Raw genomic sequence first — 16552 nt, forward strand, 5'->3', positions numbered from 1 at the left:
AAACATAGAAAAGAAAACCAGTGCAAAATTTTGATCCTCCTTCAAGGTGTTCTTGTGCCCAAAATAGAGAAATAGAATGGAAGAGTTGTCAACTAGGGTGGAATCTTTCACCACCAAAATTGACAGAGCGAAGGGGTTTTAAAACCCTCAAGCAAATGCTCAAAAGCATAAGAAGATGATCCACAATGATGCCTCCGAATGAATTCAATCCCCCATTATTTATAGACTTCTTGGAGGGGGGGTTTCACTCTCTTAATTGGTTGAGTGTATTTTATTGAAAACCCCAATTTTCGGTTTTTTCGACCAGCTGACCCAAAACTTGCCCAACAATGGGTATTTTGGGTTTTTATCCCCTTTATGAAGGACTATAGCCTACAAGGATGGGTAGGCTACTAAGTCCATTGATCCTCAATTCTTTGAGGGCATTACACTACAGTCAGCATTTTTCATTGAAAAAATTGAAGGAAAAAATTTATTTTTTGTCATCCTACAAGTCAGCCTAATGAGATCCTCAAGTTGGCCCCATTAGGGCTAATTAGCCCACATAGAACACACATATATATGGCGTCGATAGCACTCATTTGGAGTATCAATCACATCAAATTTCATCAAGTTCATTTTGCGATCTTCAAAGAGCATCTCCACACGTGCAAAGGACAAGAAGACCTCTCTTTCTTATGTGTTGACTTTCTCCTACAGACTGTGTTGACTGTATTTTGTCTTCAGCATTTTGGCATCTATTCTACTTCAGATCAGATCTCCTTGGAAGGCCGCATACCTCAGGAGTTTGTTGATTCTTGAGACTGATATTTTCACTTCTACAGTGCACGTTGACCTGAGTTGACCGAGTGACCTAACTATGAGCTTGACCAAGTTTCTTTGACCAGTGCGTTGATTCTTCTGTGGAGAATTCAGGACTAAAGTTCAGCCTCTTATTACAGTTACCTCAGGGCCGAATTTCGGCCTTATTGAGCATACTATTACAGTTGACTTGGAGCTGACTTTTCTCTCTCTGCTGACCGACTTTGACTGGTATTTTATTGAGTTCAGATTTGGATTTGGTTTGTTGGACAGAATCTCTCTCTCATAAGGAAAAATATTTGGTTGGGTTTTCCCCTTGTGAGTTTTGCCTTGGCTGTGAGTCTAATTCTTGGTGTCTCTTTGTTTATTGTTCATTGTCTACTGTGATCTCTATTTATTGCTCTTATTGAAGAATTGAATGGTTGAATTTTTCATGTATAGCTGATAATTGAAGTGGAAATAAAGAATTGATTGTATCATTAAAAGTAGTTATCAATTGTGAAAAACTATTCTAGTCCTAGCTACACTAGAATTTCAACATATTGATGTACGACACAATGACCAAGAAGGGAAAATTAAGGAAACTTCCAAAATTTCAAAGGAAAATGCTTCTTCAACCCCAAATGAGCGAATAAAAAGTAAATATCATATTTTCTTTTGAATCACGGATTAAACAAACTTAAACTTTTCACTTTTCGAAATTACAAATTCTAGTGATCAGCAAGAATTATGATAAATAGCGATACTAGGAATGCTCACCATTGGATAGATCACGATGTATAAAAGTCAAAAATGCAGACCAAGTTACAGTGGAACAGTTTGAAATTAAGGAATAGCCATGCCTAGTACCTATCTGCAAAAGTGCATTTCATTTCGCTGTTGCATTCTCTTTTTCAGAAATTAAAAGAAAAACATTAGGAAATTGTAAAAATCCTATGCGGAAGCACTCTCCAAAATTATCAAAGTACTATATAACAATGTGACAAAGGGAACTGCTTTCGCACTCTCGGTTTGCACTGGCAATGGATGTACTTGTAAGTCCCATTGACCTACTTATCGTGGTTATTCGTTGGAAATTAAGAACACCATAATGTCTAACATGAAAATTAAGAAACCAGAAAATTTCATTTGGTAGAAGATAAGTAACTAATTGGCCAATGGAGTTGTGGTTCAGCAGTGACTATGGTTCAATTTCCCGTAAAGGCACCACTCAGCAGTTGCTTTAGTGCTTCAGGCAGTGTAATGCTTGTGGAGTTTAAAGACAGCACTTTGAAAAATAAAATAAAAAATTATAGTAATAAACATTCACTCCTGACACTAAAAATGAAAATCATTGACTTTAATTCAAGCTTCTTTAAAAATCAACGAAGAAAAGCAAAGGGAAAGTGTCTAGTACCAGATAAAGAGAATAACACCGTAGGAAAAATGCCTTCTTCCCAGGGGTATCTCTGAGCATAAACGCCGCTCGCCTGTACTCGCGAGTGTCGAAATAAGCTTTCGCGAGCATATAGCGATCGTGTTCGACCTCCGTTTCTTGAAACACTGGGGTTTCATACTCGGCGGCCATAGCGGCCACGTGTGAGCGGCCAACGAGCGGCGTAGCATACGATGTCCCTCCACCTCCTCCTCCCCGCAATAATTCATGGCTGCCCGCTCTCGGCCTCCGCTCCCTCCTTGCCGAGGAGGAAGAACTCCCCCTGTCCGTCCGAATAAACGCCGGCGAAGGAGTCAGCGGTCTCTCCTCCTCCTCTAAACCCACCAACTGCTCCGCGGCCCTGCAAGGACATGATAAATAAACAATCTCAATCACACAAATTCACGTTCAAAATGCCGGCATTGCTATGCATTTCGGTCTTATATTAATTCTGGAAATGAGGGCTTGGATGATGGGAAAAGAAAAATGTAACGGATTTTACCATTTGGCAGCAGTGTACAGGCCTCGATCCCTCAACTGCCGAATGGCTTCGCGGAGTTCAAGACGATAGTTCTCTTTTTGTCCCATTTCTTCTGCGATCTCTGGCTCCTGCAAACCCTTGCTGAACCTCCTCCTCCTCCTTGGTGTTTTTCCCTCCTCTGCAACTCCCATTTATTCAAACTCGGAATTTTAAATGTGGATTTTACCTGGCACGGGATTGCGCTAGTTTCAAACACGACTCCGCCATTTTAGCCTTAAGCTAACTATAACCCAAATTTTGCAGTCAAATCTTCGTGCTTTTGGCAGTGTTTTTGGCGGTGTTTAGAGCAGGCGGAGTATTTAGAGCTCTAGAAGATAATACACATAATGCACGATGTTTTGTTTTCTTTGAAATTTAAGTCACAAAAAAATTTAAAAGGGTTGTGAAACTCAATCACCACAATCAAAGAGCCCCAAAAACCACAAAAGCAAAAGCTCCATAAGCCCTTTACAATATGAAGGAGCCATAATTGCCCCTAAAGATTACACATTGTCAAATTCATAATATTAAGGAGCCATAATTTTTTTCTAGAAGAAAATGCAGTATAGATTATATTAAGTCAATATAAAGAGCTACATTTGGAAACATATGAAAGAGACTTGAGTGAATATCAAGTCAAAATAGAGCAGGATCATGTAAATAGGATCTTTGCTCTTGGGGCAATGATGTAGCTAGTGAGGTAAAACCGAGGCGCGTCAATTGCTGGTTGAAAATATTAAGGAGCCATAATTTACCCTAAACATTACACAATGTCAAATTCATAGAATTAAGGAACCATAATTGCCCCTAAATATTACACAATGTCAAATTGTATGACTATTGTGCCATATTAGATAGTGCATGAGCCATAATGGGCTATATGAAGAGGATGAGCTATAAATTCTCCTAAAGATTACCCTTAGGATTATTGTGGTCATATTAGGTAGAGAATTGTTTTTATTTAGATGCCAATTGTATTTATTTACATGGTAATGTCTTGATTTTCAAATTTTCTTTATTTACATGGTAATGTACTTTTTCAAATTGTCTTTATTTACATGATAATGCGGGAATTAAGAATTGTCTTTATTTATATGGTAATGTGGAAATTAAGAATAGTGATCATTTTTATTTTTCTTTATTATTTTTTTAGTTTTAGATTTAAACATTTTCCTATTTTAGAAGTCATTAAATCAATGATTGTTGGAGAAATTTAAGTTATACTTAGAATCAAACCAACTTTTTACCACTATCATTTAAAATATATATATTAACGTTATTTATAAAAACTTATCATTTTAATGAGTAAGGTCATTGTGAATTATTGTGTTGCATTAGCCTTTATGAACAATGCAAGTAGCTCTATGCCTAAAGTGTCATATAGAACTTTGACATTGAGATGTTAATTAATAATCGTGATAAATGTAGCTTTAATTATAATTACGTGGTAGTGGCCTATATCCACCTAAAAATTAGGTGTAATATTGGCATGTGGTCATGAATCTCAATGTTTGGTTGTTTATTATACTATATTGTTATGTTATGGTATGTGTTGTGTTTGTCCTCACTTTGAGAATAAGCACATTATATGTTTTGTATTGTGTGTTATAGTGTGTGGTTGGAAATTTTGCATTATGGTTTTAATTGGTTTAATGTACTTGTGATTAGTCACAGTGTGTTTTATTGAGGTAAGCAAATGAGAGTTTTAACTCTAGCAAATCCTCGTGAGCAGAGGGTCATCTCCTCATGCATGGGTAGATTTAAGAATAAGGTTTGAATGATCTCGGTGTCAATCATGGTTGTAGATTCAATTATTGAATAATTAACAATAAAGATAACCAAAATTGGCAGAAGAGTCCAAAGCTCTTGAGTTTGGAGTGGTGATACAACATCAAGTCAATTAAGCACAATTTTATGATCTATAAATTGTTGTGGATATTCCACTAGAACAATGTCTCACAAAAAATCTTCAAATATTCGAAAATAAATAAATAATAATAATAAATAAATAAATAATAATTTTAATTTTAACATGTAGATGTATTTCCTTAGATCACATATTTATCATTGGTGATTTATTACTCGAATTTATGAAAATCACTAAAATATGAAAAGGAAGAATAAGCAAATGAACAGAAGATGTATCCTAAGAAACCTAAAATTGGAAAATATCGAGCTAGAAGGTGAGGCCTATGCTCTTCTCTCTTTTCTTCATCTATGATATAGAGAAAGGGGCACTAATGTGAAGTTGTCTTTGATATTGCAGTCTAGATGATTGCTACATGATATTCTTTCTCTGATATTATGCTTTCAAACCCCCCTCTCTGATGTTATACTCGACTATGGAATGAGTACAATGCTAAAAGAATGGAAATCGCTTTCTTACGAGTGGTTGAGTGTTTAACATAGCCTGGTGGTCATCTATGGTTAGGGTTTTAGATGCCTCGACCCTCAATTATTATTAGGTTTCAGACCTTCTAGAATCTTTTTGAAAGTCCACACATGAATATCCAACATGTGTGACTAGTGGGGGTTGGTGTGGCATCCATTCAACACCATGGTTGGCAACAAGGTAGGTCAACTTGTGGGAAGCATAACTTTTGCATACAAGCTCTAATTGAGGTGATTTTCACATCATTAAAATGGACTTGATGTGTAGAGAAACATCAAGAGGTTAAGATCTAAGTTCACAAATATATGACCACAAGAAGTTTCATTTCATGCCTCAAAATGGCTTTGGAAGGTTTTAGACCCCAAACTTCCAAATTGGGACCTACCACTAAAATGGGCCTTACTAACCAATTCCTCTAGTTTTTCCACCTAGAAAAGCACTAACATAGATGACAAATTATATAATGCTCCATTTTGGATCACACTTCCACATATAGGGTGGCTTCTGGTCCCCAAATTTTTTCACTAAATGAGGTGAGTAAATTTTTCCTTACCTTCTCCCTAGAGAACCATTTTTCCTTGCCTATAATTTGTCCTTTCAACGCAATCTCCTGAAGGTCATATTACCCTTGTATGGTGGTTTTGGACTTCTACAAAAATGTATATTTTTCAAACTATGTCTGATTTTTGGTTCCAACTCATTTATGGTAGGTGGGGCCTCCTCCTAAGTTTCCTAATCTATCATGGAAGGTTCATCAAGTTTCAAATTTTCGACATTCACAACTGAGTAAATGCTCATATATGGAGGTAGACTAAACATTTAGGCACTATCACCGCTCTTCTCCAATACTTCAGAAGGGTCATATTGTAAACTCTTGATCTTCTAATCAAGACCCTATGACCTATTTCTTCAATTGCAATGAAACTATCTCTCACACTTTAAATATTTTATCAACTCTATGTTAATCATGGCAAGTCTTACACCTTTCCTATGACTTATTTATTGTCTCATATACTTGCAAATAGATTTTCCTAATCTTTTCAACAAATTTGTCCACTTTCAATTCTTTTCCTATGGCATATCCCCCCACTCCTCCTTATTCTCATTTTACAACAACCAAGGATGAAGGTGACAAACATCGAAAGAAAGTTTAGGAAGGGAACTAACCAATAGAAGTGTGGGTTGCTATATTATAGGTGGGAGACCTTAAGGAGACTCAAATACCTTGGAATTATTATCAAGGACTCTTTGGAGATATGGAGAAATGGATGACTTGGACATTTGAACATCTAATGAGAACAATTATGCAATTACCCCTCATTGTTCCTTCCTTAAAAAGTTTTTCATGCCATTAGAGCTCATTATCTTCCCAAGTTTCCATATGATACCCCTTAATTCAATTTCCTCTCCTTCCTAGAAAAATTTCAAGAAAAGGTCTTGAAAACTAAAATTTATCATCTCTAAAGATTGTAATCATTGGACTCTTAATACACCATCAACACCACCCATTAGAATCGCAAGCATTGGACTATTCAATTCATATTCCCCCATGGTTAGATTGGCATTATGACACTTCCGTGAGAAATGCATAGTTCCTCCAACTACAACCATCACTTCACACTCTTATGTTAGAGAAATTCAAATCTTTGACTATCTTATAATGAATAAAATCATGGGTACTACTCAAATCAATATGTACTATCACCTTTTCTTCTTCTTGATATATCCTTATATATTGGGAGTTTGGGGAGTGGTAATTCTCGCCAATGCATTGCAAGATATGGTCAGATTCATTTCTTCTTTGCCAACTCCTCGGGATGGTTCCTGGTGTATATCTTCTTCTTTTGATGTTTTTTATTCCTTTTCTTCCTCCTCTTCACAGTCTATGTTAAACAATTTATTCTCAACACACTTATGACCTTTAGTGTATTTGCTATCACAATTGTAACAAAACCCTTTTGATCTTTTTTTACTCCAATTGTTGTGGTGTCAACCTTGTAGATTGTGGGAGGTTAGGAGTGGTAACACTTCCATATTTATAGTTGTGAGTGGTAAACCTCCTTATTGCCATAATTTCGTTTTCATCTTTTCTTTCCATCGTGAATGCATTCTCCAATGAATTGGGTTTGCAAAGGTGAACCTTGTGTTGGATGTTATCCTTTAAAGTCCCTATGAAGACATCAATCAGATACTCCTTTGGTATATCAGTTACCTTGATATTCAATATTTGGAAGTCCTTAATGTGCTCCGCCATTGAACCCTTTTGTTTAAGATTTATCAATTGGCTAAAGAAGGTATTTCTCTTTGCATCCTCATAATGTGTTATCAGTTCCTCCGTAAAAATTGTCCAAGTGACAAGTGATTTATGAGATCAAAGACATCTACACCACACAAGCTGATTGGGTTCTAAATATAAATATGCAATGTGTACCTTTTGTGTGTGTTGCACATCACATAGATCAAAGACATCTACACCACACAAGCTGATTGGGTTCTAAATATAAATATGCAATGTGTACCTTTTGTGTGTGTTGCACATCACATAGATCAAAGAATTGCTCCATTTGTAGTATTAATGTTACTAGATACTTTCCATCAAACTTCCTCATATCGATCTTTGGAATATAGTTGGTCTTCAACCCAAAGTTAGAGTCTCTAAAATAATGACTCAAATTCCTTTTGTTCCCATCATGAGTTTCTTGGAATACCTTGTCACCATTAGGAAGCATTTGTAGTAGAAAATTTGTTAAACCTTCCTTCAAACCTTCCATGTCCCATTTTATTTTTGCTTCTAAACCATCTATCTTAGCTTCCAATTCAATTTTTATTGCTTTTTGTGATAGCAAAATTTGTTGCACTTGTTCCCATAATTTTGATATATCATGTTGCATTTCTTCCTCTTCTTCATGTATCATAGTAGAGATTTTCGAGGGCTATATTGGTGTAGCATTTTGTTTTAATAATAATTTTGGAACCAATTAATGATATATATGCTTCATTATTCCCTTTGAATCACTTCAAACTGATTTTTCAAACAAAAGTTATGTAAAATTAGAAATACACACCTTTTAAGAGCTTGATTTTGAGCTTGTTGATCTAGATGACTTTCAACCAGTTGTATCTTTGTGATTTCAGCTTCCAAGGTTTGAAATTTTGTCCTTAGATATCTCTCTATGTCTTCTTTCCAACCCCACAGGTTAGACCGAGATTAGATTCTTCAAGATAAAGTTATGACAAATCTCCCACGATGGCCTGATTATTGACTGATTTAGTAGATCGAACTTGTATGGAATGTGAGGTGTAATTGTTTTAACCTTTGTCCCTAAATCTCATATCCAAAATACTACAATTTTCACCATTTATATCACTTTTTTGGGATTTCAAATATGATCTTTGGGGAGAATGTTATGACTATTTTCCTTAGGACAATTGTTTGAGATTGAATTATGGAGTATATAGAAATCCTAACTTCTTTAGACCATATATCAGAAAATATAGTGAACCAAGGTCTGAAATTGTAACCAAAAGTTCATAAAGATTTCTTCTCCGCATGATAACAATTTTGTGGTTTGAAGCTTCCCAAAAAAAATTATAGCAAAAATGTCATGATGCCCTGTTTGAAGCAGCAAAACCCTAGAATCAAGGGCTCTAATACCAAATGTTATGTATCTAGATGAAAATAGCATAAAAGCATAAGAAAAGATAAATCAACAACTAGATAATAAGCCACTTCGAGGGGCAACCTGCCTTTACATCACACAAATGAACAATCATGGACGATTCAAATGAAAATACCTCCTTGGTATATAGGAGTCTAAAGGGTCAAAATATAATTAGCGCATACATAAAAATAATAATGTAAGGGAACAACAATAACAATAGTGGGCTTCTATGGGGAAAAACAATGACAATATGGTGGCTACACTAGTATTACAGGGACCTAACAACTCATATGGTCAACATAGTTCCTCAAGTTGTTGGGACCACCCCTAATCCTAGTCAAAGTGGGGGCACTCAACCCATGACTTCACATGTTGTAGGTGCTTTTTATTTTGTGATACCATTGGTTGGATTCCAAACTATCTCATCATCGACTTCTTCCACCATCTTCATGGGCTCTATTTCTAACTTTGGGAGTTCAACAACTCCCTTTTATGTTTTTGCATTTGGAAGAAGATATATCTCTCCTTCAAATCCCTCAATCGGAAGTATGCCTTTCCCATTTTTGAGTTTTTATGTATGGGAAAATTATTTTTAACGATTTGGAGGTAAAATGGGTGGAACCTTTCCATCCTCCAATGGATTGACTGGCAATATCCCTTTCTTGTTATTTGGTAAACAAGGTAGTAATATTTTCCATTCTTTTTGGATGTTGATTGGATCCATGCCTTTTTTCAGAATTTTGGGAATCTCATGCAAGCAAACTTTCGTCACCATGGGATGAAAGTGGGGGACAAATACTCCCGAGATTTTTGGAATCCAATGGGTGGAGGTTTTCCTCCTTATGGCTAGGGTCCTCAAGGTATTAATATCAACACTAATCTTTCTATAAACAATTCCTAGCAACTTGGTGACAATAATAATAAAAGCTTTTGTTTTTTAGTTCTAGCCAACCAAGGGGTCCTCCTTTTGGGAGTTGGAACTCTATGACCGATCCCTGTTTAACTTTTCTAGCAACTCTCAACTTACTAGATATATCCAAGCTTACAAATGATATAGTTTGGTATAATATGAACTGGCTTCTAGTCCCCACCAAGTTTCCTTTGGACATTCAAAATTTCAAAGGAAAATCTAATGAAGAACCCGCTAATTATATCACAATTTTTCACCTATGGTGTTCTTCAAATTCCCTAATAGATGATGTCGTTAGGTTGACGCTATTTCAATGCACCCTTACCACAACTGTTGCAAAGTTGTATTTGACTTGAAGGGAGACTTGTTCATGAATTTTAATGATTTTACATTTTTAATGAATCACTTACAATTACCACTTGCTACAATGTTGGGAATGAATATTGGCAAAGTTCAAACAAGATAACGCTACCCACATCTCCAACCACATCTAAAAGTAATGGAGAAGAAAACAAATAATTAAGGTTGAAATTCCTGATGAATTTCACCTGGAATATATCCCAAAGTCTTTATTGCCTTACATTTCAAAGGATGTATCTCTTTCGGGAGTCTACCCTGAAGAGAATGTTATTTTTAGGGCTCAACAATTGGTTTTGATTTATTCACAACCTAGGGTCCTCTATGAGATCATGTTGAAAACAAAGGGATACAATATTAATATTATGAAACCAAAGCCAAGACCATACACTGATGGTGTTGTTGGTTATGTCGATAGTACTACCACCAATTTGATTACAAGTCAATTGTTGTAGATGTCTTTACATCATCCAACCTCTAGTTAAACTCAGGTGATAATTGTACCCCCTATACAAACTTATGTTATATATGTTGTACGATATTCTAATTCCAAAGAAAATCAAAAGTCCAACAAAAAGAAGAGGAATAAGGGAATTAAGAAAGCAGATGAGGGAAAGAATAATAAAATCAAGGTCAATATTGATATTGGTAAGACTAAAAATGAAAGGAAGAAGGTTGATTTTATTTGCAAGCTTTGTAAGGAAGATCACTTGACACACCTTTACCCAAGATACAAGAAGCACAATGCTTCTTAGCGTATAAAGGCTTCACAAGTCACCAAGTTGTACTTAATAACCCTTTCTCCCAAGGGAAACAATTAATTGTTGACAGTTCAAATAACCTTAGATCTCAACAATGGGGTAACTAGGGTGGTCCTAATCTAAGGGAGATTCTGGTGAACATCAATGTGTTCAAAGTCAAGGTGAATCTTCCATCTTGGACTCGTAATTATGGGAACCCCGAGTCTTCGAAGGAAAAGGAAGCAAATGAACCATAGAATCCTTTACATATTGAGAAACCCATGGTTACGTAAATGCAACACCTGTTGAAAGGAATGGTCAAAATATTGATGCATGACCCAAATTCCAGGGATACTCAAATCCATTCCATTGTGGAAGACTTGACCTAGGTTTCATGTGTTATCTCTGTGTTATAAGTGATCTAGATGTGTCCAACACAAAGGAGTGCACTACTTTATGCTATTGGGGTAGTTGATCCAAAAATTCTTAAATGATTATATCTAACACCTCTAATGCCAAGCTACGTCTTCCTCACCATATAAATTTCCATATTCATTTTATTTATTATATGAATTTTATCTTTAGAAAATCATGGATGAGGGTGCTTCAACATGTTTCATGTCATTATCATGTTGGAAATCCATTGGTTCTCTAGAATTGGTTCCATATCTTACACTATTAATAATGTTCAACAACCATTATTTTTAGCGTCATGGGATTTATTTCTCTTTTCTCATTCAATTGAGAGGAAAAATTGTTTCCATTGAAGTGGAAGTAGTCAATGCTAAGCTCGCTTACAATTTTCTATTGGGACATAGTTGGGCCTATGCTATTCAAGTTATGGTTTCCATGTTTTTTGGGCCATTTGCTTTCCTTGTGAAGGGAAGATACTTACAATCGACCAATTGACTTATTTTTAGAATGATCTAACTGCATTTATAAGCTATATGGTACCTAGAGTTGATAAATCTTGGAAGGCCACTAGAAATTTTGGGGTTGGAATGTATGATTCACTTATGGAAACTTTTAATGTCTCACCCCTTATTGCTTACGTCAACACCATTTCGATTGGCTCTTCCATATCAATGACCTTAGTTCCTATTTATCGAACATATTACTTTCGAATGTCTTATTTTGAGGATCTATGGGTGTTACCCCCTCATTTGGATTTGGTAGAAGAGTGTGAACAAGTGGAAGTAATGATGCATTTATCTGCAATTGAGGTTGCTTACCAAGGTATTGTGAATGTTGTTGTAGACGTTGGTCCAACTTCTTTCCATATTGAAGAATTCGATTGTCCAAAGATGCCTATATGGGCTACGAACTCTGCCCTCTTAAGGGCTTGCTTGGACATGATTTTACCTTGTGATGAAACAATCCTCAAGGTGATGATGGTCCTACGAGGCCTTGGGAGGACATGCACTACAAATATTATTTTTTTTCTCAAGCTTAATAAGATAGAAAGAGGCGTGTTTCAATCAACCATGCTAGAAGGTGATGATTGGCCCATAAATCCATTGGAAGCATCCTTTTTGTATGTTGAAGGAAACATGCCTAACGTTTCTAAAACTATATCAATCAACATCTCTTAGAATCCTAAAGCAGTGGAAAAATAATTCATTGGAGCAGGTTGTTCTCTTGAAGAGATCCAAGTTTATACTAAGTTATTCAAAGAGTTTGTGATGTTTTTGCTTGGACATATTAAGAAATGCCTAGAATTATTCCCATAATTATCCAACATGAAATTAAAACACCCAAAAACATAAAGTTTGTTAATCAAAAGATTTAATTAGTTAATTTGAGGAAGGTTGCAACAATAAGGGTAGACATACAAAAGTTGCTTAAGGTAGGCTTCATCTACTCCATTCCCCATATTGAATGGGCTTTTAATGTTATTCTTGTTGATAAGAAGCAAGGAACCATTAGGGTATGCATGGATTTATGTGTTTTGAGTGAAGGTTGTTTGAAAGACAACTTCCCCACAACCTTTATAGGTTAGATAATTAATGAGTATAGAATAAGTGAAATCTTTTCATTCATGGATGGATTTTCGGTCTACAATTAGATTTAAGTTCATCCCAAGAACCACCGTAAAATGACATTTATTTATCCTTGGGGAATGTTTGCATATTGCATAATGTCTTTTAGCATTAAAAATGATGGAGTGACTTTCCAACATGCCATGCCATATGCTTTCCACGACATGATGAATACTATGGAGGCTTATCTCAATGAACTAACTACTTTCTCTCGAAAGAAAGTTGATAATCCTGCTCATCTCGATTTAATTTTCAAAAGACGTTGGTATTATTAGATCCATTTGAATCCTCACAAGTGCATTTTTATGTGGTTTGGATCATGGCCAATCCTCTAAAGGTTGATGCAATATTGTAATTGTCTCTCTCATGTAGTATTCATTAGCTTCAAAGTTAGTAAGGTAAATCTATCTTTCTACAACGATTCATTGTAAAATACGTTGAGAAAACAAAAGGCTTCATGCATTTGTTAAATAACAAGATCCCATTCAAATAGGATTATTATGTCACTACCATTAGGTAGTGATATATAGTGATTACACCACTACATTATTCTTTTCTGAATTTTTGTATGCATTTCATAGGTTAAACCTTGGTTTCAAGTCAGTGGTACAACAAATTTGGTTGATGTATTCCCCGTCACCACCACCGGGGCTACAAAAGTCAAGGAATACGTCAGCCTATTGTCTTGTTTCTCTCCCTCTACTTGATAGTTGTCTACTCACGTTGACGTTATCGAAATGAACTGGACATGTATTTGTTGGCCCTCACTGAGAGTTTTTGAAGCAACACAAACATCTATGGGAGTACCGAAACCATGGGAATTTAGCTGTGTATCTCCAAATACAGCGAGGGTGCCCTTGAGTCAACTGACTTTACACATTGTTCATAAGTTTGGATTCTGTGTAATGAGTCTAAATTCTATGTAAGAAGTTGAAGTTTCAATTAATTTGGATTTTGATTGATAATTTTTTGTGTATATTTTTGTTGATTTAAGATCTGCAACAATTTTGAATTTGGATCGGGCAATGTACAAAATTAAAGATCCAAATAAGAAAATGTTTTTTATAATTTGAGTTTATATAAAATTGAACCAAATTTCATAGTCTCCATGCATAAAACTTACCCTGTCATGAAATTCTAATCGTAACTGAAATTTTTGTAGCATTCGTGTCAGAGAATATCTTTAGACTAAGAGAGTAGCCTACACCCAGAGCACATTGTTGATGCATGGTAGAGTAATGTATTAAGTACATGTTGGCTTTAAGATTTGTCAATCTAAAATAATTCATGGTAGCCAACTGATGTTCGTTCTGTTGTTGACATGGGAATTAGCATATAAGAAGAGGGAATGGACTGTGGGAGGTCTGAGCGTCATACCCACCATAATAAAGCAGCTCCATCAAACAGAACCCAACAAACCTCACATGGAACAATAATTGAAAATCTAGACAAACTTCCTTTTGAATTAAAAATTGAATGTGATAACTTTATATGGCTAAAATAGCTCACAGGGTGTAGAATAGACGGTGATGGGGTGTATTGTTAAGTCACTTTGTGATGTGAAGGTCACCAGTTTGAAACTCCATGGACAAAAATCCAGTCATGTTAAGGGTTGGTGTGGCCTAGGCCATGTGCGATCCCCAAGTGATTTTGACGGCTTAGATGACCCTGGATTGCAGTTTCTCAAGCCACAGGTCAAGCCTGATGTAATCTCTAATGAACTCATACTAGTTGACAAACAAAAAAATTATTTATGGTTAAAATATGTATTTTATATATTAAAACATAAACATGTACTACCTTTTTTTGTTTGTTGGTTTATCATTTTTATTTTTATTTTCCCTTCTCTTATGGACGTGTAATACTTCCTTTCGTTGTAAGTTTTTATTTTTATTTTTGCCCTTTAGAATTTGTAATACTTTCTTTCATTTTAAATTTTTTGTTAACCTATTATGTAACCTTCAGAAGAAAATTAATATTTGTAAATTAAGTTGGAGAAGAAAAATAATATTGTTCAAATGAAAAGAAACTTTCTACATGTAAACTAACTTTGGTGTAGGATCATTCTCAAGGTTTGAAACTAACTTTGGTGTAAGATCATTCTCAAGGTTTGAAGGTGTTAAAAAAATGGTTTTCTATCAAAGTTATAAAATATTATATATATATATATATTATATTATATATAATATTAATTTAAAATTGAAATTAATAAATAAATTATATTTATTAAGTACTTTATAATTTTATATTAGATTTATTTATTTAATATATAATTTTTAAGAATATTTATGTCCCAATTTTACATTAATAAAAGTTTGTTTTAAAGATGGTATGAAATACTTTTAATCACAAAAATTATAAGACTCAATTTTATATTAATATTATTTATTTATTTTATATATAACATTTTAACTATTGAATTTTGTGATAGAATATTTTTAAGTGGTTTAAAATATCTTTAAATACAAAAATTATAATTATTAATGTTTTTTAATATTAGTTCAATTAATTTATTTACTTTATCATAATTTTTTTTGGTTGATAAGTGGGTGAATCCTGAAAATCACTCTTACCCTGTGGCTGAGAGGCCACGACTCAGGGGCGTCTAAGCCATCAAAGTCACCCGGGGATCGCACCCGGCTTGAGCCGCACCAGCAGAAACCATGCTGGATTTTTGGTATCAGCGAGACTAGAACCAGTGACCTTTGCTTACAGAGTGCCTTAACAGCGCACTCCCTCACCGACTGTTCTATATCTCTTTGATATTACTTTATCATAATTCATATAGGTAGAAAAGTTGATATTATAAACACATAATTTTTCTCCATTTTAAATTATTAATACTTTTAATTACAAAAATTATAACCACTCAATTTTATATCAATAATTATTTATTTGTTTAATATAAAAAAATTTAAACTATTATATTAATTTATTTAAGTTGTTTAAAATATCTTTAATTACCAAAAATATAATTATTATTCAATTAATTTACTACTTTATCATAATTCATGAGTATCATAAAAGTTATTTTGATATAGTAAACACATATTTTTTTTACTATTTTAAATCATTAATAATAAATTTCATAGGGTTTCTTCTATATAGTTATCCATGATCAACTCAACAAGATAAGGCTTTGCCCCCTGACTTTAATTTGTTTGAGGAGCTTGTAAAGACTCTAGATGTACTAGTATTCTCTTTCAATCTCTCCATCTTCAACATATTTTTCATAGAATAGCTGGTGGAATGATGTGTTTGGTTTCTTAGAGAAACCTCCATTGGGTGCTTCTTAGAAAGCTAGATTCAGTGACTTTGCATGCCAAAAGTGGTGTTATTTATTCTTTTAAATAGTTTTGATTTTTTTCTTTTTAATTTCATAATAATATTATTTTCACACATAAGTTCATGTCCTTCTTGCACAATAAACAAAAGCCACGTGGTGGCAATGTGGAAAAAAGCAAGAGTAGTGACATTGCCACCATGTGGCTCTTGTTTTGTTTAAAGATTTTTTGATACTTTGAAAAAATATTTAATATATACCCCACTACATAGTCCTCGAGACTATTATAGAGATTTCCTCTTGTATCTCCTGGTGACAGAATCTACCATTTGTATGGTTCTAATTCAAGAAAATGATGAGCTCAAGAAGTATGCCATCTATTACCTAAGTCTAGGCATGATAGGTCTTGAAATAAATTATTCGCATGTGGAAAA

General features: G+C 34.5%; 1 protein-coding gene and 1 pseudogene across 2 annotated transcripts in view; one reads left to right on the plus strand and one right to left on the minus strand.

Annotated features, from left to right (window-relative positions):
• Positions 1-3052, minus strand: part of APC8 (anaphase-promoting complex subunit 8) — an 85605-nt gene extending 82553 nt beyond the window's left edge. Inside the window, exons 1-2 of one of the 2 annotated variants that reach the window (XM_089402490.1) lie at positions 2718-3050; positions 2198-2576 (exon numbers count right to left, since the gene is read on the minus strand). In XM_089402490.1, the coding sequence (XP_089258616.1) occupies positions 2198-2576; positions 2718-2887 (549 nt within the window). In that variant the 5' untranslated portion in view covers positions 2888-3050. Of the gene's footprint in view, positions 1-2197; positions 2577-2717 lie in introns of both variants that reach the window. The other variant, XM_089402491.1, reaches the window with a different exon arrangement.
• Positions 3053-3400: 348 nt separating this feature from the next.
• Positions 3401-3535, plus strand: LOC149199580 (U4 spliceosomal RNA; annotated as a pseudogene).
• The last annotated feature ends 13017 nt before the right edge of the window (positions 3536-16552 follow it).

Source organism: Pinus tabuliformis, chromosome 2_1 (genome assembly GCF_031772625.1).
Source record: "Pinus tabuliformis cultivar Carrire ecotype Pingquan chromosome 2_1, CPIR1, whole genome shotgun sequence".
NCBI lineage: Eukaryota > Viridiplantae > Streptophyta > Pinopsida > Pinales > Pinaceae > Pinus > Pinus tabuliformis.